The 22,429-nt window shown below is 39.9% G+C and overlaps 1 protein-coding gene across 9 annotated transcripts in view; it reads left to right on the forward strand.

Annotated features, from left to right (window-relative positions):
- Window positions 1–22,429, forward strand: part of TUT7 (terminal uridylyl transferase 7) — a 63,243-nt gene that overhangs the window by 34,978 nt on the left and 5,836 nt on the right. For 5 of the 9 annotated variants that reach the window (XM_040620170.1, XM_040620168.1, XM_040620169.1 and 2 more), the window contains 12 exons: window positions 860–917; window positions 5,349–5,452; window positions 6,286–6,375; window positions 6,781–6,894; window positions 7,069–7,146; window positions 7,768–7,945; window positions 10,452–10,499; window positions 10,583–10,674; window positions 12,254–12,369; window positions 13,491–13,816; window positions 15,869–15,945; window positions 16,320–16,383. In XM_040620170.1, the coding sequence (XP_040476104.1) occupies window positions 860–917; window positions 5,349–5,452; window positions 6,286–6,375; window positions 6,781–6,894; window positions 7,069–7,146; window positions 7,768–7,945; window positions 10,452–10,499; window positions 10,583–10,674; window positions 12,254–12,369; window positions 13,491–13,816; window positions 15,869–15,945; window positions 16,320–16,383 (1,345 nt within the window). Of the gene's footprint in view, window positions 1–859; window positions 918–5,348; window positions 5,453–6,285; window positions 6,376–6,780; window positions 6,895–7,068; window positions 7,147–7,767; window positions 7,946–10,451; window positions 10,500–10,582; window positions 10,675–12,253; window positions 12,370–13,490; window positions 13,817–15,868; window positions 15,946–16,319; window positions 16,384–18,582; window positions 20,099–22,429 lie in introns of those variants that run through there. The other 4 variants (XM_040620172.1, XM_040620175.1, XM_040620174.1 and 1 more) reach the window with 4 other exon arrangements.

Below are 22,429 nucleotides of genomic sequence, written 5' to 3' on the forward strand. Positions count from 1 at the left end.
ATTTTTAACAACAGCCCAAACACTGTAGAGCCAAATGAGTGATGCTGCTGTCACTCAGGAGCTTTTTATGTCTTTCCTTGCTTTCAAGTCTTTGTTTTTTGATGATGTATCTGATTTGGGAAAATAGCCAAAAGTTATCTACCTTAAGTTTGGTGAGTAAAGAGGATGAGCAAGGTTAGGGTCAAATACATGGAATTACCTTATAATAATGCATCATCGATATTGAATTTTTACATGGCTTAGATATGAGCTTTATGGGTATTTCTGTAGGAAAATTTCAAATACATTCTGGGTTGTGTATAGCCATCAAAAGGGTTTATGTTGTAAAAGGTGAGCCCAATGTTTTTAAGTATGGTTTATTTGAAACATTCGTATTTTCTGTATGACTTTCATTTGTGCATTATACACAGTCCTATGGAGAGATCGTCTGAGCTTAATCACTTTCCACAGCAGTTCATCATCTCTTAAGTGAAATATAATGAAAGTCCACCCAGAATGAATAATGGGGCACAAAAGCTCCCTCTTATTTATTCTGGCACAGAGGGCGCTTCTGAATAACAGAGTTACAGAGAGGGGACAAATGGAGGTCCTCATTTGGACAGTGGTTCAGACTTTTCTGGGGCATCTGATTTCAGCCTCTGTTGTACCTCCAAAAAATTAGTAACTGGGGTCTGTGGGAGTTTTTGTATCCTTAGGCTATTTCCTATGAATACTGACCAAGGCTTGCCTAAAAGGCAAAAATGTATATGGAATGAGTTGAAATTAATGTCATTATTTCTGAAGGTAATGGAAACTGTCTGTAACCAGGTTAGGAACCTGTCTTCCCTTTTTGATTCAGTATGTGCAATTTTTGTTGCAGGGGTTGGACTGTGTAAGAACTATTGAAGAATTGGCAAGAGTCCTCAAAAAACATTCAGGTACCTCTGCAAACTTTGTCTAAAAATGTTTTTGTCTTTTTTATTAGTGTTTTGCATTCTTAAAATTTATCAATGCCAATGAAACAGTATAATGGCGTATCTATAGCACATTTGCAGTATTGGTGTCCTTAAAAAATTTTGTGTGATGAAGCATGAAAGACTGAGGAATCGGTAATCATTTGTGTGCGTATTGATGCCTAACTTAGTTTTATTTCAAAACAAAGCATATAGCGTACAGGCAAGAAATTCTGGAAACCCATTTTGCCATATTGACATTGTATCAGTCAGAGTGTTGCTGGCAGCGGTGTGAAGCATAGTGGAAAGCACTGGGGGGTTATGGACTGACTGTATTTGTAGCTGTGCTGCTTGACCATTTATGCAGACCTGGACAAGTCATTTAACTTTACTTGACCTATTTTTCTCTCACCAGTAAATTCAGAAAACTGAACTGGGTCACCTCTAAATATTTATAGCTGTAAAATGAACAGATGCTGTAAATCGTGCCCAGTGCTGACATGCCATTAACATATTCTTTGGGTGTCAGGGACGGCTATGGATGGTATTAACAGTGACAATCTTCTTTTAACATGTGGTTCAGCACATTTCTGTGCTAGGAGCTGGGAATGAAGGTGAACACGATATGGTCTGTGACCCCACAAAACTAAAAATCCATGGTCTGTCCATGAGGTGCTTTCTTTTATCTCAGTCAAGAGTAGACTTAAAGTTACGTATAGATACACACGAACGTATACGCCTTGCGTGCTCCCCCCTTCTTTTTTTTTTATACTTTTTTATTTCCAGCAGTTTAAGTAAAAAGGATACCATGTTACTTAAGTAGCAAGAAAAACCATGTTAATTTCAGTTTATTCCCTCTGAAAGTTAGAATATCAGTATTTTTTTTTAATGTGCATTGATATTTTTTTTGGTCACTGAAATACACATTCCCCTCACTTGGGAATTTTATCTCTAAAGATCATGAGCTTTTTAAATATTTTGAAGATTATGCAGAGAAACTAAATTGCTAAGTTGCCACAATTATTAATTATTTAGTACTGAGCTAGATTTTGACTTTTTGTTTTGAAATCATTTAAAACTTAGAGGAAAGCAGCAAACATTGTATAAGGAACTTTGTGTATCCTTCATTCAGATCCACCAGCCGTTAGCATTTCACTACATTCGATTTATCATTCGCTTTCTTGCTCACAATTGTTTCTGTAGCATTTGAGATTAAACTGTAGACATTTTCCTTTCCCCTAAATACAGCAGTGTATCTATCTTAAGAATGAACCATGTTAAAAACAAGTCATCTTTAGGGGCGCCTGGGTGGCACAGCGGTTAAGCGTCTGCCTTCGGCTCAGGGCGTGATCCCGGCGTTCTGGGATCGAGCCCCACATCAGGCTCCTCCACTGGGAGCCTACTTCTTCCTCTCCCACTCCCCCTGCTGTGTTCCCTCTCTCGCTGGCTGTCTCTATCTCTGTCAAATAAATAAATAAAATCTTTAAAAAAAAAAAAAAAAACAAGTCATCTTTAGACTGAAACCACTTATACACACAGATAATAGTAATAGAACACAGATTGCACGGAACAAGAATTTTTGATAATAGCTAAAGGGCTATGACTGAAACCTAATATCTTTAAAGTGGTCCCCAGCTGTCTTATTTGGTGCGTACTATGTGCTCGGCACTGTACTGAGCACTTTGGGATGGTGGAAAAATAAAAATAAGTCTATACAAGTCTTTTCCTTGGACAACTTGTAGATTTTAAAAAAGGAAAGGCAATCGCACAGACCATGTAACAATGTAAGGTAGTATTCATTTTGCAGAACGAGTCAGAAGCTATTGTAAGTATTCATTAAGTTCTGAGGAGAGACTCTGGGAAAGAGTTGCACAGGGGAGATTAATGCAAGAGATGGGTTTATTCTGATCTCAGGTGATGATGAATATGATTTGAGAAGGATCTTCTCCCAGAAGAGAAGTCCTTCCTAAGAGTGCATGCATGTGAACATGGAAGTTACTGTAGTGTGTCTGGGAGGACGGTGGGAAGATCAGTACATTTGGAGAGGGGTTTCAAGTGGAGTCCATTACTAGATAAGGTAAAGTCTGCAGGTATTTGGAAAGCATTGAAGCTTCTTCCAAGAGAGGAGCAACCCAATAAAAACAAAACTTAAGCTTTCTTGGCAGCTGGTAGAGTCTTTCAGAGAAGGTATGAATCTAAGTGAATTCAGGGCAGAAGGACCTTAACCAGTGCTAATTAGCCTAAAAGGAAAAAGATAGGAACGATCCCAAGAGGACGTTTCCTAGATTCGGTACCTATAAGTAGGAAATAAGGGGTCAGACTGACGTTTGGGTACTTGCGAAATGGGAATGTTTGTAGAGGACACCACGTGGAGGTATGTAGTTTGCCATGAAGGTATACTCAAGAGATATAAGTCCAGCAAGCAGTTAGAAATATGGAGTTGTCAGTCAGGATTGAAGAACAAAAGAAAACAATTTTGCATTGAAATCCTCGAAGAGAGAGAGACCAAGAATAAAACAGAATTCTAAGGGATCATTTGAGAGAAGTTAAGGCCTTAATTTCTGTGGGTAGAAATTAAGAAAGGACACTGAAAAAGGAGCCATTGGAATGACAAGAACCAGGACAACGTGCTGTGAACAAACCGTAGAGGACAGGCTGGTAATGGGCAACAGTGTCAAATTCTGGAATGGGAAGGAGATGGAGTGTAAGGCGAGCTAATTTATTAGATGTAGTATAGCGGTGTAGTTGGTGAGGGTTCTGGAATCGGATTCTCTGGTTTTAAATCTTGGCTCCCGCTTGTTGGCTGGGTGTTCCCAGAAAGACAACCTCGTTATAAGTGCTTGGTTCCTCATCTACAAAGTAGAATAACAATAGCATTTAAGGTTAAGAAAGGGGGTACATTAAAGTACAGGATCTAGCATATGCCAGGTATTCAGCAAATAGGAACTTCCTTGTCCCTCCTTCTCCCCATCAGTAAAAGTTAGACCTCCTCTGTCTCCCACACAGACGTTTTTTTCTGAAATTTCTTCTCTCATCCCATACTTTTCTCCTGAGCTCTGGGTCGTGCCACTTACCTCTTTGAGAAGAAACTCCAGCTCCATCTCAGAATGAACGCCTCTTTCTCTCTACTGCCTTCCGTCTGCAACCTCCACTACCTGTCCTTCCTTCTGAATCCACTTTCTCTGTCATTGACACTGACATCCTTGGAATCACCAAAATGAGTGAAGCGGTAACTAATTCATCCTAGAATAGGTTCAGTAGAAATTGGACTTAGTCACACCTACATGCAAATTTCAGCTCTGCAACTTACTAGCTCCATATTCCTAAGCAAATTACTATCTCTGGGGCTCTGTCCTCTGTTGGGTGAGGGTGAACATTCTTAGGAGGTGATGTTTGTGAAGGATTCTGGGTGCGCAGGAGCTCTTCTTACTGTTACAGTGCTCCTTCTCCCTTATCCCCCTGCCACCTCTGCTTGGTCTCCCCACTGCCACTGCTTCCCTAGCCCATCCAGTATACATACTCCTAGCATGTCTTGCTGCTTCTCTTCATCCCCCTGCCACCAAGATAGGTGAGGTCACCCTGTCCCTCTGGCTGGTGTCTCCAGTCTGTCCATTGCCAGGGTCGTTGTCCAGATGTGGTCAGTGATTCTCTCCAACTTACACAGTTCATTGGTGTCTCTTCGCCTCTAAGGATAATTCTTAGCAGGATATATATGTTCTGTATTAGGCTCTTCCTGCTTTCTGCCCCACCTCCTATCACCCATTACTCCTTTCCCTCAAGTCTACTCTATAGTCTTCACAGTTCCACAGAAGTTCTCGAACATGCCATTCTGCTTTAGGCGTCTGCTCTTTTCCCTGTGTACTTTTCCTTGCCTGCTAAATCCCCTTAGTCACCTCTATCTTTACTTGTTGCTCTCCTTTTTCAAAGCCTAATTCAGGCAGTTTCCTCCTCTCCTATCGAAGTTGATTCCTTTCTTTTACTGTCTTAACTTCTAGCTCTGAGATAAGTAATTTTTGTTTTGAGGATTCAAATGATTGCCCCAAAGGCTTGTCTCTGTATTAGATATAATCAGGTGGAGAGAATAGGGAGGATCCACGTAGCCGAGACTCTGTAGTAGTTTCTTCTGTTCTGGTGTTTATCGGACTGACAGCCCTATACACATGCATAGGATCCAGTGAGTTCTAGAGGGCACTGGCCGCCTTGTTCATCCTTGTACTTCAGATATCAGTGTGTTTAACTAATATAAACTTTGCGAGAAAAGTCTTCCCAGATGTTGAATAACAGACTTGAGTAGTTCTAGTGACTGCAGTGAAACAGGCCCAGGTTAGGTTTACCTCGTTTTATGTTGGAACATTAACAAGAGTAGCTTATGGCCCAGCTGCCGTGTTTAACAATACTATCTTATTCCCAACCTAGGCCTGAGAAACATCTTGCCTATTACAACAGCAAAGGTGCCAATTGTAAAGTTCTTCCATTTGAGAAGTGGTCTGGAAGTGGACATCAGTTTGTATAACACACTGGTAAGATTTTCTCTAGCCTTTTTCTTTAGGGAGGTCGAGGGGAACAAATGTCTCTTAATTGACAAAATCTCAAGTAGAATTAAGCCATTTATTTTATCTTATTCATTCTTTTTTTTTTTTTTTTTTTAAAGATTTTATTTATTTATTCGACAGAGATAGAGACAGCCAGCGAGAGAGGGAACACAAGCAGAGGGAGTGGGAGAGGAAGAAGCAGGCTCATAGCAGAGGAGCCTGATGTGGGGCTCGATCCCATAACGCCGGGATCACGCCCTGAGCCGAAGGCAGACGCTTAACCGCTGTGCCGCCCAGGCGCCCCTATCTTATTCATTCTTTTAATCATTACTTAGGAGTGCTTGCTGTGTGCCTGGAAGTGTTCTGAGACTGGGGATATAACAGAGAGTTGTTAGTATTTATAGGTGCTTTTAGTTTGGCTTGAATTTTGTTTAATTTTGGAGTGTCTGTCTGTCTTTGGTCTCATACTTGGTTTGCTTTGCGGCTTCACTGGACCCTAGGAGCATTCAGTTTAAATAATGCCACGGTGAGGTGGGAGACTCTTAACATCTACTTAGACGGAATTATCTTAATAGTCCTTATTTCTAGGAATATTCAGACGAAAGACAGTTAACATAGTGTTTGTAACTAAGTCGTAAGCTCAGATGTCATTTATGATTCTTAATATCTAGTAAGTTAGTGAAGCTCAGTTTTGGGGAAAAAATATTAGTTTCAGCCTAAATGTCTTCAACCTAAAGTGAATTACAGTGTAAACCTTTTCCGAATATTCCAGCCTAAAACTTTTTCTTCTAATTGATTGCTTATAATTTTCCTTTTAACAGGCTCTTCATAACACAAGGCTCTTATCTGCTTATTCAGCCATTGATCCCAGAGTGAAATATTTATGCTATACCATGAAAGTATTTACAAAGGTGAGTATGCTTCCTATTGGGATGTATCAGGAAATTTCACTGTGTCTTCAAACCTAGTTAAAAACACAAGTCTGTGTTTTTTAAAGAACCGTGGCCATGTTAAATGCTTCCTTTAACTACTTTGGGAAGCCTGCCATGGCAAGCTAAAATTTTGTCATCTTAAATTTTACATATGATAATCTGATCTTGCTTGTGGCTGGTGGTTGGGGTTTTTCTTTTATTTGTTTTTGACATCCTTTTGTTGGTCTTGTTTGGTTTCATTGGCATATTTTAGCATTTGAAAATGTAATTTCTATATTAATGCCCTATAGAAGCACCTTCATTTTAGTGATAATAGGATAGCTGCAAATTGAGCAGAAAACATTGGCAGATCTTTTCTTTGTTCCTCGTTTTCCTTCCCTCTAGATGTGTGATATTGGTGACGCATCTAGAGGCAGCTTATCGTCATATGCATACACGCTTATGGTGCTATATTTTCTCCAGCAGAGGAATCCACCAGTCATTCCTGTCCTTCAAGAGGTATTAGTAAAAGAAATTGTGTTTCTCATCTGTAAAGCTGGGTTGCCTTTGAGCCCTCTTCCTTCTCTAATATTCTGTGGTTCTGTAGTTAAATATTTAACTATTTTCCTACAAGTTTTTGTATCAATGCATTAAATTTGTAATCCATACTAATAGTTTAAAAATTAATTTCAGATATACAAAGGTGAAAAGAAACCTGAAATATTTGTTGATGGCTGGAATATTTATTTTTTTGATCAAATAGATGAACTGGTACGTATTTTAAGAGTAAAGATTTTTTTACATCCTTGACTAAAAGTTAGCTGTACTATGCTGTGGTGTAGTGGTCAACAACTATATTATCATTTGTTGTATTTATTTATATTATGATAGTAAAAAACTAGCATATACAGATGTTTCCTTTGAAGTTGAAAACATTTTTATTAAGCCAGGTGAGTTTCCAGGGACTGTATCTGGGATTTCTTTAATGCCTGTCAATTCCAAATGGTTATGTAACTTTGTTCCAAGTGAACAACTATTTGCCAAGTGGTTTTCAGAGTTTGGAAAGACTTTCTTTGAGTTCAAAGATCTAATAACCCAGACATCATCAAGGCTCTTAAAATTTATTTCCAGATTCTTCCACAAACGTGCATTTCTGGGGTTTGACATTTAAAACCCTGAGCTCTCCCTATCTCTAAGTCACAGCGTAGAGATTAATAAACTCAAATACATGGTATTTTAAGATGCAAAAGAAAAGTTAAGTAATTATGTTTTTATGTATTTAAGTTCCAGTTAATTAAAATAAGTCCAAACTTACTCCCTAAGATACAAATGAAGATAGATCTTAACACTTTACTATAGAGCATGATATCTCTTGTTCCCTTCTATTTCTAGCCCACCTATTGGCCAGAATATGGGAAAAATACAGAATCTGTTGGGCAGCTATGGTTGGGACTTCTTCGATTCTACACAGAGGAGTTTGATTTTAAAGAACATGTTATTAGCATCAGGAGAAAAAGTCTGCTTACAACTTTTAAGAAACAGTGGACCTCAAAATACATTGTTATTGAAGGTACAAATAAAATGAAACTTAAAATGGAATAGAATATGGAGTTTGAACAGTGAGGGCATTGTTCTTCCTCCCTGCAGAGCTCTTCTAGAACGGCAGGGAGCCACTGGTTGGGATGGGCACCACAGCCTTCCTGTTACTGTCCACATTAGCACACTTGTCTCTTCCCAGCATAAAGATTTATTTTTAAGTGACCCATGTCCTCCTGTGGGGCCTCTCACCAGTTCAGAAGTCTTTTGACCAGGACACATCTTTGACTTTTGTTGAACACGTACTGGAGAATACGTTTGCAGTAGAGATAAGGCAGCTTCAAAAGAGTGGGACTTTTAACACCTTCCAAATTGAGGATTTGAAGAAGGGGCACTCAGAATGAATTTTCAAGATCCTTACTTGCTCTTTATCCATGAAGGTGTTTACTGATAAGTAATTATATATAAATTTTGACATTTCTTTTGCCCACGCTGAAGCGTGTTCTTCCATTGAATGCAAAGACCCATGGGCCATATATGTTTGTAGTTGATTGTTTATTTGCAGTTTGTGGGATTTTAATTTTAGGGACAAAGTGGAATTTAAATGCTTAAAACTGAACTGAGAAATGGCTTAAGAATTATTTTGTTGATTTTAATCTTTTAAATTTTTTAAAAATATACTAATTAGTTAAATACTGTGTGTCACCCTAAGTTATGTTTCCATCATTACTTCTGCCTGTTGGCAGTATTGAAATACTGTGAACATTTATAAAATCAAATTCAGATCACTATGACTTTAGATAGGGTTTTAACTTTTTAGGATCTCGTATGTCAAAAACATAGAACTTTATCTTAAACCTTTCCATTGTCAGAGTGGATTCTTATGGTCTCCAGTTCATATTTTGTTTTTAATTTTTGAAGTCTCGTTATCTTTTACTTCTGATTTTTACATTACTTTCAGATGAACCATTAGTAATAAGCTAAGTGAGAAAGAAGACTTTTAACCGGCTGTTCTAGAACGGAGGAATTTCTGGGGTGGTTGAGGCAGCAGTGTTTGTAACTGTCCAATAGCTTAATATCGTAGTGTCTCTGCTGCATTAAGCAAACAACCAGAAATACTTCCACATACACACACGTGAAAGTCACCGGAAGAAAGCATGATCAAACCTACTAGGAAGGTAGTCTTCTGATGGCAGGATAGTTATTAGTGCAGGACAAACTGAGTGAAGGCTCCTATACTCCAGTAACCTGTTCGTGAGTCTGAATCCCGAGTGGTGTGCCCCAGTTATTGTCCATTTAAAAGCATAACAGCCAGCCAGCAGGATGCCTCTTTTTACTTATGTACTCCCTTTGTATGTACTGTACACAAGCATTCTTCTTCTTTCTTGATCCCCTAGAAGGGTTTTGGGAGTTTTTTCCTTTGCTTTTCTTCAATGTTTTTAGGCATATATTGGAAATAAATATCTACACATAATATTCAAAGTATGAATTATTATGTATGTATATTAAATCATGTATAAAATAATATTTTAATTTAGAAATAGTACTTTACCTCCATTTAATTCATGAACAAGTTTTATTCAGATCTCAAATAAATCTTTGGCATCAGCATCTTTTTTTTCATCATTCCTACCACTTCTGGGTCATCTAATAAATAATATTCCAGAACACAACATATATACACCTAGCTAAGACTTTGAGATGCAGACCTTTAACATCATGTGGGAGTCCTTTATGAAACTTTCACTAAAAACTGAGGCCAAGTAGCCATTGGCCTGCCACTGACACAGGTGCGTGTGTCTTTTTTTGTCTTCTAAGCATGTTTTATGATCTCCAGGATGACCAAAGTGATCCTTGAAACACCTGTTAGTTAGTAGGGACATCCAGTACCAAAATGTTCTAAATATATTTGTGGCCTCTTTATGCTTCCCAGACTAGCACCATTAGACTAATGTGTCCTCTCCAAACAGTATTTTGTTGTTCAAAATAAACCAACTCCTCATAATAGGAAGGAGTCTACACAGATTCAAATATAAAGCAACACCCTCTCTTCTGATGGACACTTTGGAGAAAACAGTTATATTTAGGAATCTATTTTACTCCACTGTATTACACATTTGAAACACAGAGTTAATCCTTGAACAAGAGGTTGAACTGCACAGGTCCACGTACATGTGAATTTTTTTCAATAAATACAGTATAATAAATGTATTTGCTCTTATGATTTTCTTAACATTAGCTTTATTGTAAAAATGCAGTATATAATACATATACAAAATACATATTAATCACTTATGTTACAGGTAAGGCTTCTGGTCAGTAGTAGGCTGTTAATAGTTAAGTTTTTGGGGACTCAAAGATCTGCATGGATTTTTGACTGTGGAGGGGGTTGGTGCTTCTATCTGCTACATTGTTCAAGGGGCAACTGTACTTTTATTAATGATAAAGTATGTAACACTTCCTTCGTCTTATATACTCAATGAATAGTGGCATTTCCTGTTTCATTATCTTTTTTGTTCTCATTAATTTTCTTTACTTAGATCCCTTTGATTTGAATCATAATCTTGGAGCTGGATTATCAAGGAAAAGTAAGTTGCTTTGTTTATAAATGTTAACGTGATCCCGATTCCTTTTAATCCATCTAATTGAGCACTTACTTTTTTCTTCTTAGTGACAAATTTTATAATGAAAGCATTTATTAATGGTAGAAGAGTATTTGGTATTCCAGTCAAAGGATTTCCGAAGGACTGCCCCTCAAAAATGGTAAGTGTCCATTAGAGATACCAAAAATAGCAAAAAAAAAAACCCAAAAAACAAAAAAGGTGCTTTATTAATTTGTACATATCATACCAGTAACACATACTCTGAAAGTCTGGTGAATCTATCCAAGATAAACAATTGCAATATAAAGTAATTCCTAAAAAACTTTTTTTTAGGGGCTCCTGGGCGACTCAGTCGTTAAGCGTCTACCTTCGGCTCAGGGCGTGATCCCAGCATTCTGGGATCGAGCCCCGCAGTAGGCTTCTCCGCTGGGAGCCTGCTTCTTCCTCTCCCACTCCCCCTGCTTGTGTTCCCTCTCTCGCTGGCTGTCTCTCTGTCAAATAAATAAATAAAATCTTTAAAAAAAAAAAAAAAAAACCTTTTTTTAAGCATCCCGGATCTGAGGCCATTTTTATCAGGAGAAAAGGGCAAAAGAGCCAGAAGTGGAGTTTGGGTTGGAAGATGAGTCATTGTGGTGCTGCTGTTGTGCCTTCGTAATGCATTGCTGTTCCACCGGCATTCAGCTCCGTGCCAGCCTCTGCCAAGTCCAGCTTGCACATAGCTAAGGGTCCTCCACCCTCCTCATATGAAGTCTAGACTTTTCAGTCAGCTTGCAAAGTAGTACATCTCTTAATGGGACTCAGAGCGAGACTGCGCTCACTGTGCTAGCAAGCTCACTGGTGTCGTATAACCTGATACTCAAAATCTGTATGGAACAGGACTCATTTAAAAACAAAACAAAATTGCACTATAAATACTCCCTTCAGTGACAGAAAAGGGGATTAGGAACCAGGGGGTTTTTGGTTTTATTTTTTTCCTATATTAATTTTCTTAATCAAGACTTTTTAAATGAACCTTAAGTGTATGGGTGTGTATTCAGCATTGGATCACTTCTCTGCATCTAGTTTTTGCTGGATATGCTATGGCTGTCTTCTACACCAAAGCTTCTGAAACTCGTTCCAACAAATCACCTTGGGAGATTTTGTTAAAAGACAGATTCTGATTCAGGAGATCGGGGTGGGGACCAAGACTTGAATTTCTTACAGGCTCCCAGGTGACGCTGATACCTCTGGTCCTCACCTTAATTTCACTGGCAAGGAGTCCAGATGCTCTTTCCTTTCTTCTGATATTTTTCTCTAGAAGCCACAACAAACAAAGAACAATACATAGCTTCTGTCTTTTCTCTGTATAATCTGTGTAATGCAAATCCTATTCCTCAGTTTATTGGGTTTTAGCCTTTACATTTTATGAGGAAGTGAAGCCTTTGTACGTGACCTCAGCCTCCCCCAAGGCCTGGGGAAGCTGACTCATAGGTATGTGTGATGTTGTTGCGTACAAGTGCCCGGGGAAAACAGGCTCCCTTTGTGGTTAGGGTCAAACCATGGTCTGCATGATGAAAAGGAATAAACCAACATGACTTTAGGTAAAACTGTCCTGAAGTACACCTCTTAATGGTCTTAGATTTTGGAATTTAACAATATTGTAATCATGAAAAAGAAGATCTCTGATTGATAGCTGGTTAGTTTCTGTGTTTTGATCTCACATTAATAGTTCATATTTTTCTCTATTTATGTTCTGCTAGGAATACTTTTTTGATCCAGAAGTGCTGACTGAAGGAGAGCTGGCCCCAAATGATAGATGTTGCCGAATTTGTGGGAAAATTGGACACTTCATGAAGGACTGTCCTATGAGGAGAAAGTAAGTCACTGTTCGAAAGGGGTGGTTTCCTTTTTACTTTCTTATTGTACCATTTTTTAAATGAGGTTCTATTGTAACAGAAAATAAACTTGTATTAAATCCAGCAGTTCTCAGATAAATGATTTTTCACAATGCAAATGAAGTGATTTAAAACATGCATTTAAGGGCAGATGACCAGACGTCCCCCGGGTGTACAGATAACAGTGTTCCAGGCCTGGTCCCCTTTCCTCATTTTGGTCACTGCCACAGTCACTACTCAGCCCTTTGGTCACCAGCCTCTCCAACAGGGATGGAAGAAGAAACAAGGAAAGTAAAATGGGCTCTTCAGGATGTCAGTTACTCTTCCAGTGCACAGTCACGGGGCTGTACCAGACAGATATAGTTTATTGCCAGATAGGACCCTTCACTTGTACGCAGTTTAACCCTTAATGACTGCCGTGGTGACCCACTCACTTTGGTCACCATGCTTGCTTCTGGTGATGTTTGCGGGAGGCGGGGCTGGGGTGGGGGGAGCAGTGTTGGTTGCTTGCTTGGGACATACTGTTGTTTTGGATGGTGTGGTGGTCCTAACTGGACAATAATACTCTCACTTAAAAACATGCTCTTAAAATAAGGCACCATCTGGAATGTGAAGCTCTTATTTAGTACTTTGGTTTTGTGTTCAAATAATAGTCACTGATCATGTGGAGCAAGAAAGAAACGTTGTTAACATTTTAAGAATATAAATCTCCTTAACAACCCTTGTTCCCTTGTGAACTGAGAGTTCCACATCTCAAATTTCTAGTGCCTAGTAAAGAATGGGCCACAGAGTTGCAAGAAATCACCCCAAGGATCACTGGAGTTTCATTACATCCATATCACAGTAGGTACCGGACCAAGGAGTTCCACTAACTGCCAACACTGCTTTTATGGCACTAGAGTAGTTGTGAAAATCAAAAAGAAAAACTGTACCATCGCCCTGACGTTGCTTCTTGAAAGAGGAGACGGAATTAAATTTGTTAAATTCTTGTTTTTCCCTCTGATACGTTCTATCTCTGGTTATCTCCCAAACCTGGAGCACCCTTAATATCTTGTCAGGTTTCTGCTTCGATTTTTCCTACCAGTGTTATATCATCTTCTAGAGTGAGGCGACGGCGTGATCAAGAAGATACCCTGAACCAAAGATACCCCGAGAACAAAGAGAAGAGAAGCAAAGAGGACAAAGAAATTCAGAACAAGTACACAGAGAGGGAGGTGTCGACAAAAGAAGATAAGCCCATGCAGTGCACACCTCAGAAAGCCAAGCCAGTGAGGGCAGCTGTCGACGTGGGCAGAGAGAAAATTCTCAGGCCACCGGTGGAGAAATGGAAGAGACAGGATGACAAAGACTTAAGAGAAAAACGTTGTTTTATTTGTGGAAGAGAAGGGCACATTAAAAAGGAATGCCCCCAATTTAAAGGCTCTCCAGGTATGGATACCAGTCATACCTCGATGTTTGCACTCAGATCTCAAGGGAAATCTCTTTTTTAGAGTTTAGAGTTCTTTACTGTTTTAGTTATATTTATTTCTTTAACAAATTGACTTACTGAAAAAGATTTTAAGAAAGTGAACCCACCCCCTTTAATTCAGACCTTCTTATATGTCTTAAACTTACTCCCAGTTTCATCGAGAGGCTTATAGAAGTCATTTGGTTGACTTTTCTAAGATTATCAATGAATGGAAAACCCACTCATCCCCAGTGCCTATAAAATGTAGCCTATGTGACCAGAAAATAAGCTGTCACTTGAGCTTCACTTCTCGGTATGTGCACTTTTGAAACTGAAGCCCTGGCCACGGGGAAGGCATAGCTAAATTATCTCAGGACACCAAGCTGTGTATAGTGAGCCACTTGTACTTCTGTTTAAATATGTACATGCACCTGCCTAGACAAGGGACCAGAAGGAACTCTGTGACACAGTTATGGTGGTTCTAACTGCAGAAGAGAATTATGGGGTACATAAGAGTACATTAATAGTTTCCGATGAAGAAAAATACATTATCAGTCCATAGTTGAATATCATCCGTACATCCCGTCCCCCGGAGCTGTTGGGCCTGCATTGACCCTTTCTATCAAATGGGTGAAGTGTCCGCTGTGGGCACCTTTCTAACAGACTGTTAAGCGTGAAGGTACCTTCTGTGTGTGTAGTAAGTTAGGACTTACAAAGCAGTTTATACGCTTTCATGTTGTTTCTCAGAACAAACCTGTGAGAGTGGACGGACTTTGATTGGCATAGAAAAGAAACCCGGGGAAGTCATTTTTTAGATTAAAGTAGGAACCTCGCCTGTTCCTGTCCTCAACTGTGTATGTGTATGATGGTGTAAGAGCATCAGCACTGATGACAAGTCCCTTAAAACTCTCTGCCGTTCATCGTTCCTGGAATACTAGTACCTCTCTTCCATTTTATTATATCATAGCAGCAATATAGTGTCTCTTTTTTTAAAGACAAAATTTTTAGAGCACTTATTCTTATTTTTTTTTTTTTAAAAAAAGGAGCTTTATATGGAATGAAGTATATTTTTTAATTATTTAATTATTGGTTTTAAAATAGGACTTCAGTGTTTATGGAAGATACAGTTTGCCCTACTTCTAAGGGACTCGGACAAATGTAAATTCAAACTTTTTTTACCCTAACATGGGACATAGACCAGATCTTTTATGATTATAAGAGGAATATATATTTAAGAGAAATTAAAATAATAGCCAGAGCTAACATTCACGGAGTGCTTACTATGAGTCAGGCACTATATTTTAAGTACTTTACGTGGGCAGTCTCATCTAATTTTCTCCCCAGCCCCATGAGATGGTGTATTGATAATCCCAGTTGACAGATGAGGAAACTGGAAATAGTATAGATCAGATATAATGAAGTTTCACCAAAGTAATTTTTGTAGACCCTTCCGAAGAACTGGCGGTCTGTGTATACTAGTAGCACGAAGCACGTTATCATGGCATTCCTCTTCGGCACAGCACAGCGGTGCAGGGAGGCCCCTGCATTCCCCCAGCTTCGATGGATTTCTTCCTCCTAGCTGGTAGCAAGGTTTCAGTTGTCTACAAGTGAAGCTCTCAAAACAGAGCAGTGCTTCTGGAAGGCTGCAGGGGCAGCAGCAAATCAAGGAGAGCCAGTGGGATCTTGGGGCAGAAGGCTGGGTATTATCAAACCTAAGGAAAAGCACTAGAATCTTGGATTCCTCAGAGTGCAGTATTTACACATTAAATCAAGTAGTCACTGTATTCTAAAAGTACAATAGGAAAGGAAGAGTGGGGCTAGAGTATGGGGCGTTTCCTCCAGTACTCAGTTGCTTCTTCCTATCAAAAAATTATGCTGCCCCCTCTCATTTCTTCAAATATGTTATTATTTTGTCCACACGATATACTGAGTGGAGCTTCTGTCCTACCCACAGAAAATTGTTCTGTGGAAGTTTGAAAACAGGGCTACTGCTTTCATTTTGAAGTGAGAACAAAATGCCGATTTTTCCTCAGGTATCTCTAAATCAGATTGTGTATTCGGATCCCCTTCTTCACCTAGCCCCTTGAGACCAGCTGGCACATTTGCTCAGGTAAACCTGGCTCATGCCTGAGCAAGAAGCCCTTGGGTCATCTCTCTGTTCAGCGAACACTTACTGAGTGCTAGCAGCTCTGCGCCAGGCCCTCAGCGAGGTGCTGGGCAGCCCGGGCCTGCCCTCCTTCCTAGGCTAACCCGCCTGGCTCCTCCCTCTGCCCTCAGTGCGGCCTGTGGTGAGGCTTGCTATGCTCCGGATGGCAGGGCGTGCTTTCAGGATTCCTGAGTCTCTGTCTTGCTTTTCAATTAACTTGCAAAGTTCTGCCTTCCACGTGCCTAATTTCGGCCCTCCTTGGATATGGGTACAGTTTTAAGGCTGTTTTCAAATGCTATTCCTTTCGATTTTGTAAACCAGTCTATTTCATTTTTTAGGCAGTGCTTTTACATGAAGACAAAAAGAAACAAAAAACAACTATATTTTTGAGTCCCCAGTCAGGTATGTGGGTTTTAAAAAAACAAATGTGTATTATTTTATTTACTGCATAGTTTACCACATGCCTTTCGAGATGATTCCTTTGAGTAAGGGGTTTTAACAGGGACTGGACATCAGAAACACTCAGGGAACTTTTAAAAATACAGCTGCCCTGCCCCCACCTTTACTTCCTAAATCTGATTCTTCCGTGGTTAGGCTTGGGCCTGCATATCTTGTAAGTGTTCTAAGGTGATTCCTATACCATCTACCATCCCTGAGTAGGAACCATAGTCTTTAATTATTTGTTCCTCTTTCACACCTTTTCTTTCTGCTTTGAAATTGCCACTGGCTTGTCAGCAGTGTATTCTCCTCATGAGACTATTTGCCATGCACCGAAGTAAGGAAAGAAAGTCATTGTTGGCCTAAACTCCACTCTCTGTCTCTTCCTTCAACAAGTACTTACTAAGCCACCACTGCCCCCGGCCAGCCCCAAGTGCGGGATATGAGCCTACACGCTGGCGATACAGCACTGAACCAGCAAAGCCCCTGCTCTCATTCACTCTACATTCTTGTCAGAAGAGATACGTAAGCATTTCTGATGGCACCATGTGCTGAGAAATACAAAGCAGGAAAAGGGAGTCATTTAAGTACTTCATTTAAGTAACATTTATGCAAAGAAATCAAGGAAGGGGCAAGTCAGGGGAAGTTGGAGTTAGACCGTTAACGACAGAACTAAAAACCACTATTGTCCCCCTGGCATCACTGAGTGGCAAGAGCAGGGAGGAGGGGTGGTAGGAGGTGAGGTCAGGGTGGATGGCTGTGGATCATGAGGCGCCTTGAGCACTGGCCAGATTGGATTTCTTTCTGTGTGAGATGGACGGCTGTTGAAGGGTTTGGAGCAAAGGAGGTATACTCTGAATTCTGTGGCAGAAGGTTCCTTACGGTTGCTGTGAGGAGGTGAGGGTGGCAACAGACCCATGAGGAGGCTCCTGCTAGAGCTCGGGGGAGGAATGGTGCCGGCTTACACTCGGGCGGGAGCCGTGGGAAACGGGAGGACTGGTCGCGGTACCAACGTGGGTTGTCACCGGGTTGGATGATGACATAGCACAAAAAATGAACCCGAGATGACACTACAGTTTTAGGCCTGAGCAACTGGAAGAATGGAAGTGGAATTTCCTGTACTGAGAAAGACCAAGGAAGAGCAGATTTCAGGAGGAAAGAGAGTCCAGTTGTAGCCTTGTCGGTTGAAGAGACTGCTAGATGTCCGGGTAGAGATGCCGGGAAGCTAGCGCGATGTAGGAGCTAGGTGTTCAGAGCAGAGGTCCAGGCTGAAGATCGAGATTTGAGTATTTTCAGTTTAAAGATAGTGTTTGTGGCCTGGGTAGGAATGGGACCACCTCGAAAGTAATCCAGAAAGAAAAGAGAAGAACATTTAAAGACTCAAAATAAATAAAGAAGACAGACAGAAGATGGTCAGTGAGGAAGCAGAGCGGCGAGAGAGCTGGCTCTGAGGACAAGGGGCCTCAGAGAGGGCTTGACCATTCGTGGGAATCGCCGCTGCGAAGTCGGGTGTGGTGTAGACTGCACTGTAAGCGTTGCATTTGGCAGTGCTCAAGTCACTAGTGACTCTGAAAAGAGCCATCCCTCTGGAGTGGAGGGGACAGAAACCTGACTGCAGGGCTTTCGGGCGAGAAGTGCTAGAAGAGGAATTGTGGGCAACCGAACCTCACACCATCCCCACCTGGCCCACAGGCCTGTGGACAGAAGTTCAGAGCGAGGCGAAACCGGGAGGTTCTGCCCTTCTCCGGTGTTGCAAGAACGCTTTTGAGTCAGGAAAGGGAAGGGAAACTTGAGAGGGAAAAGGAAAAACAAAGTGAGGAACTTTTTCAGCTTTTTTTAGTAAGAAGGGATGAAACTCTAAACTCAATAACATATTCTGAGTTCTGGCCTGCAGACACCCTTAGTAACTTTGCTTAGTTCGTCTCTCTCTCTTATCTTATTCAATAAAGTAGGGTTAAAGAAGGGAAATTATATAAGCAAATAGAGCATGTGTAGTCTTTTTAACTTGATTGTACAGTTTATGAGGAAAGTTTCTGAAATTTTAAAACTTCATTGATACAACCTGACATTTTTGTATGTAGTGTAAAGCAAACCCACATATTTTAGGATCAGCTTGTACATGTTGTCTGTTATTGCTGATGTGCAAACACTGTTTGTTTTTAGCTCAGAGAGATGCTGTGTTGGTTAGAGTGTGAAGAGACCCGCTGTCTCTGCCATCAGTTACTGAGAAATAGCACTCCCAGCCCCTGGGCAGCCTTGTAGGCCCCGCGGTAGAGAGAGCGCTCCCTGCCTTCACCAGCCCCGTCGGACATAAGCCAGGGTGCAGTGATCTCACCCTGGGAAAGCTCCGAAAGCTCCCAGCAAGGAATGTTTGGTTGTCTCTACTCCGAATGATGTTAACAAGAGAAAAATAAATGGAATTGTTCAATTATTTAGCACTTCCGTTTCTGTCAGTATGGAGATGAAGTCTCTCAAGTATATACATTAATCTGAATAGGAATAGGCGTTTATTTTGATGCTATGTGAATTCCAGGGATTTTTTTTTTTTTTAACGATTGGTGAAAACATTTAAAGTGGCACCAGATCTCTTAACAATTACGATTTAAGAGGCATGGGCATTAGGATGGTATAGAGTGAGGTCAGATGATTCAAAGAGAATGAACCAGAAATCTTCAGAGAAGTACCACCCTTACCTAGAGAGGGAACCGTGGCCATAAGGGTAAAGACGCAGGAGGCTCTATGAGAAAATGCAGGAGCAGCTGTTTCCTGGGAAGATGTCATTGTTCTCAGTAGAATGCATGGACTGGACGGATGTAAAAACAAGAAAAGTTCTAGTGAGAAAACCCCCCAAATCCAATAGAAGTGAAATGGGACTGGGGCCCTGTCGTGAGACGATTTGATTGCCAGCGAGAGCGACCATGAAAGACAGAGGAGGAGCTGACCCGCCGCCTCTGAAAGCCCAGTACAGGAAACAGACTCTCCACCACAGTGTCTTCCCTTAGACCCTCCGAGCGGTTGAGGGTCACACAGTTACCGTATGTAAACAAGCCAAGAGAGTGTTGTTTTTACAAGCTACAGCCTTGAACAGATTTTTCCAGAACATTAGGCAGAGGAAAAGTACCGATCCTTGCTGAGTCGAGATGTTCCTTTTACCAAGGGTAGGGCGTGGAAGAACATGGCCTCTGCCGTCAGGTTCAGGATGCGATTTCTAGCTCTGTGATCTTGCAAAACCTGCTTAGACGCCGCTTGACTCAGTTTCCTCATCTGTTACAAAGGGATAATAATACCTGGCTTGTAGGGATGTTGAGAAATCCAGGTAAAAGCACTTAGAACGGCACGTGCACGTCGCAGCAGAGCAGGGGTTTGTAGGCGTGGTGACGCATTGATATTCCTGCACGGCGTCCGTCGGCGCGGCTCCTGCTAAAGGCTTTACACGTCTTGAAAGGAGAAATTTATTACAATTTTCTGAAATTTTTTTTGTAAGTGGGGGAAGAATACAGATGTTGGGCATCTGGACATAAACCTGGAAATGGCATTACCAATTGACAATAGATTTCTGTAATTGTCTTCTGCGTCAAAGACTGACCTATTTATAAATATTTTCAGCAACTGTAAAACTTAAAGCTTGAATTTACTACAGAAGAAAAATTATTACAATAAACATACCTACTTTATACCAGAAAAAAAAAAAAGAAAACATTTATGGGTGGTTAAAATCAGATCTTAAACTCCTCAATCAACAACTGTTAAGACTTGTCAGATTTATCCACAATAAATTTACCAAAATTGTCTATATTATAAGTCTGAAATATGTCTCAACTGAGGTAGTATTAAATTTCCCCAGAGCTCTTTTCCACGGTACTAAATACTGTGACATACGGGTGGTTTCCTGTTGGTAGGACAGCCCCTGCTCTCTCCCAATAGCTATATTGACCTCAGGCAAGAGACCTGCTTTCTCTGAGCTCCAGATGTCTCTTCTAGAGAAAGACGGTAGCCCCATTTATCTCATCAGACCCTGAGATTAAAGCATCCAGCCCATAATAAGTCAGGTTCTCTTTCTTGGTATCTCCTACTCCATTCCTTTCTACTGGGCTGCATATAGTCCTTAACTTCCAAATGGGAGAGTAGTGAATAGAAGATTCCATGAACTTCCTTGTTCTTCATTGTGACTCCTTTCCCCCTCATACACAGAGCTGACACAGTGCCTTAGATGTTCAGTGAGTTTTACTCACTAGTGGTATATTCATTTTGAAAGAATAAAGAAGACCAAGTGGGAGGATGGTCAAGAATAAGGTCTTTCAAGTCAGACATAACTTGAGTTTGAAATACAGCCCAACTATCTGCTGGCTTTTCAACCTCTGTCAAGTTACCGAACCTCTCTGTGCCTCTGTGTCCTTATCAATAAATTGGGGCTGACACCTCACAGGAGAATTATAAGGATTAATTTCCTATACATAAAGCCCTTTTCACAGCATCTGGCTCATATTGTCCCTCAGCAAATTATCACCGCCTTGTTACTGGTGTCAACAGTCTCCTGCCTCAATGTTACTTCCCTCCTCTAACTAATGGGACAAATATATCATGGAAATTCGTAACAAAACAGGAGTATGTGGAGGGTGTAGACCATAGTCAACTGGTTTTCATGCATCAATTTAAGTACTCTGGTTTACATAATAACAATTGATTCAGAATGAGAATCTCAAAAAAAACCATGTCTGTCTTTTCGTTTATTCCATTTTAATCTCACAGTTTGAAATCCTAAAACCTGGAGATGTTGTAAGAGATTGATGGTATCTTTACCCCGCCCCCCCCCCCGTGATGATATATATATACTATTACAGTTTTTTTCCTTGACCAGAATTTAAAAGCCTAACAAATTTTAAAAGAAAAAAAAAAGATCTTTATAATAGTAAATTTAAAATAACAGAAATAGGGGTGCCTGGTTGGCTCAGTTGGTAGAATATGCAACTCTCGATCTCAGGGTTGTGAGTTCAAGCCCTATATTGGGTGTAGAGATTACTTAAAATCTTTAGTGAAATAAAATAGCAGAAGTACCTTTTTAAACAATATGGGGAGACCTTGTTATCAGTGAGTACAGATCATTCTTTTTGATACCCTTCTTGATATTACTGTATATGAACATACCATTATTTATTTAATCATTCCTTATTAATGGACTAGCTACTTTCAAATATTTGGTATATCAGTGTCCTCTAAAACTTTTTTTGCTCTCATGTTCTTCCCCCAAAATGTAGAAAGCCCATATATCTTGTATATTTTTAAGTTGATATCTAAATTCATCAAAATTGCAAAGCATATAATTCCTGAGGGTATTTTTTTAAATAAATGTTGACATTTTAAAATAAAACTTATTAGCCTTAACCATATCAAATGAAATTAATATATCACTGCTTTTTCATACATGCTACCATTCATTTACAGCTCCTTAACAGGCAGAAATTTTACATCATCTTACTTTCCTCCTTGAGTTCCTTTGTTTTACTTCCATCTTAAGGTGGTATATTTTTATCATATATATTTCAAACATTTTAGGGGCGCCTGGCTGGCTTAGTGGGTAGAACATGCGACTCTTGATCTCAGGGTTGTAAGTTCAAGCCCCACTTTGGGTATAGAGATTCCTTAAAAATAAAATCTTAAAAAAGATTCAAATTCAAGCATTTTATTGATCAGCCTGTCTTTCTTATCTGCAACAAAAATATTTATGTAAATTGGATTTTTTAAGCTTTTTATCAAAATGTAAAAATTTTTCTAAATTTGTTTTTGCATTAGAATATATAATTGAGCAAAACAGATGTTACAATTTTTCATTAAAAATTAGTGGAAAAGATTTTTCTTTTTATGTTTACATACTGAAAATGACTGCCATTTAATGAGATAGATGGGATTTTCCCCTTGCAATCACATATTTTTGGATCAATAGTACAGGAATGAAACAGTGTTCCTTATCATTTTTTTTTTTAAGATTTTATTTATTTATTTGACAGAGAGA

This window comes from Ursus maritimus, unplaced genomic scaffold, assembly GCF_017311325.1.
Source record: "Ursus maritimus isolate PB19 unplaced genomic scaffold, ASM1731132v1 scaffold_34, whole genome shotgun sequence".
In the NCBI taxonomy this organism is placed as follows: Eukaryota; Metazoa; Chordata; class Mammalia; order Carnivora; family Ursidae; genus Ursus; species Ursus maritimus.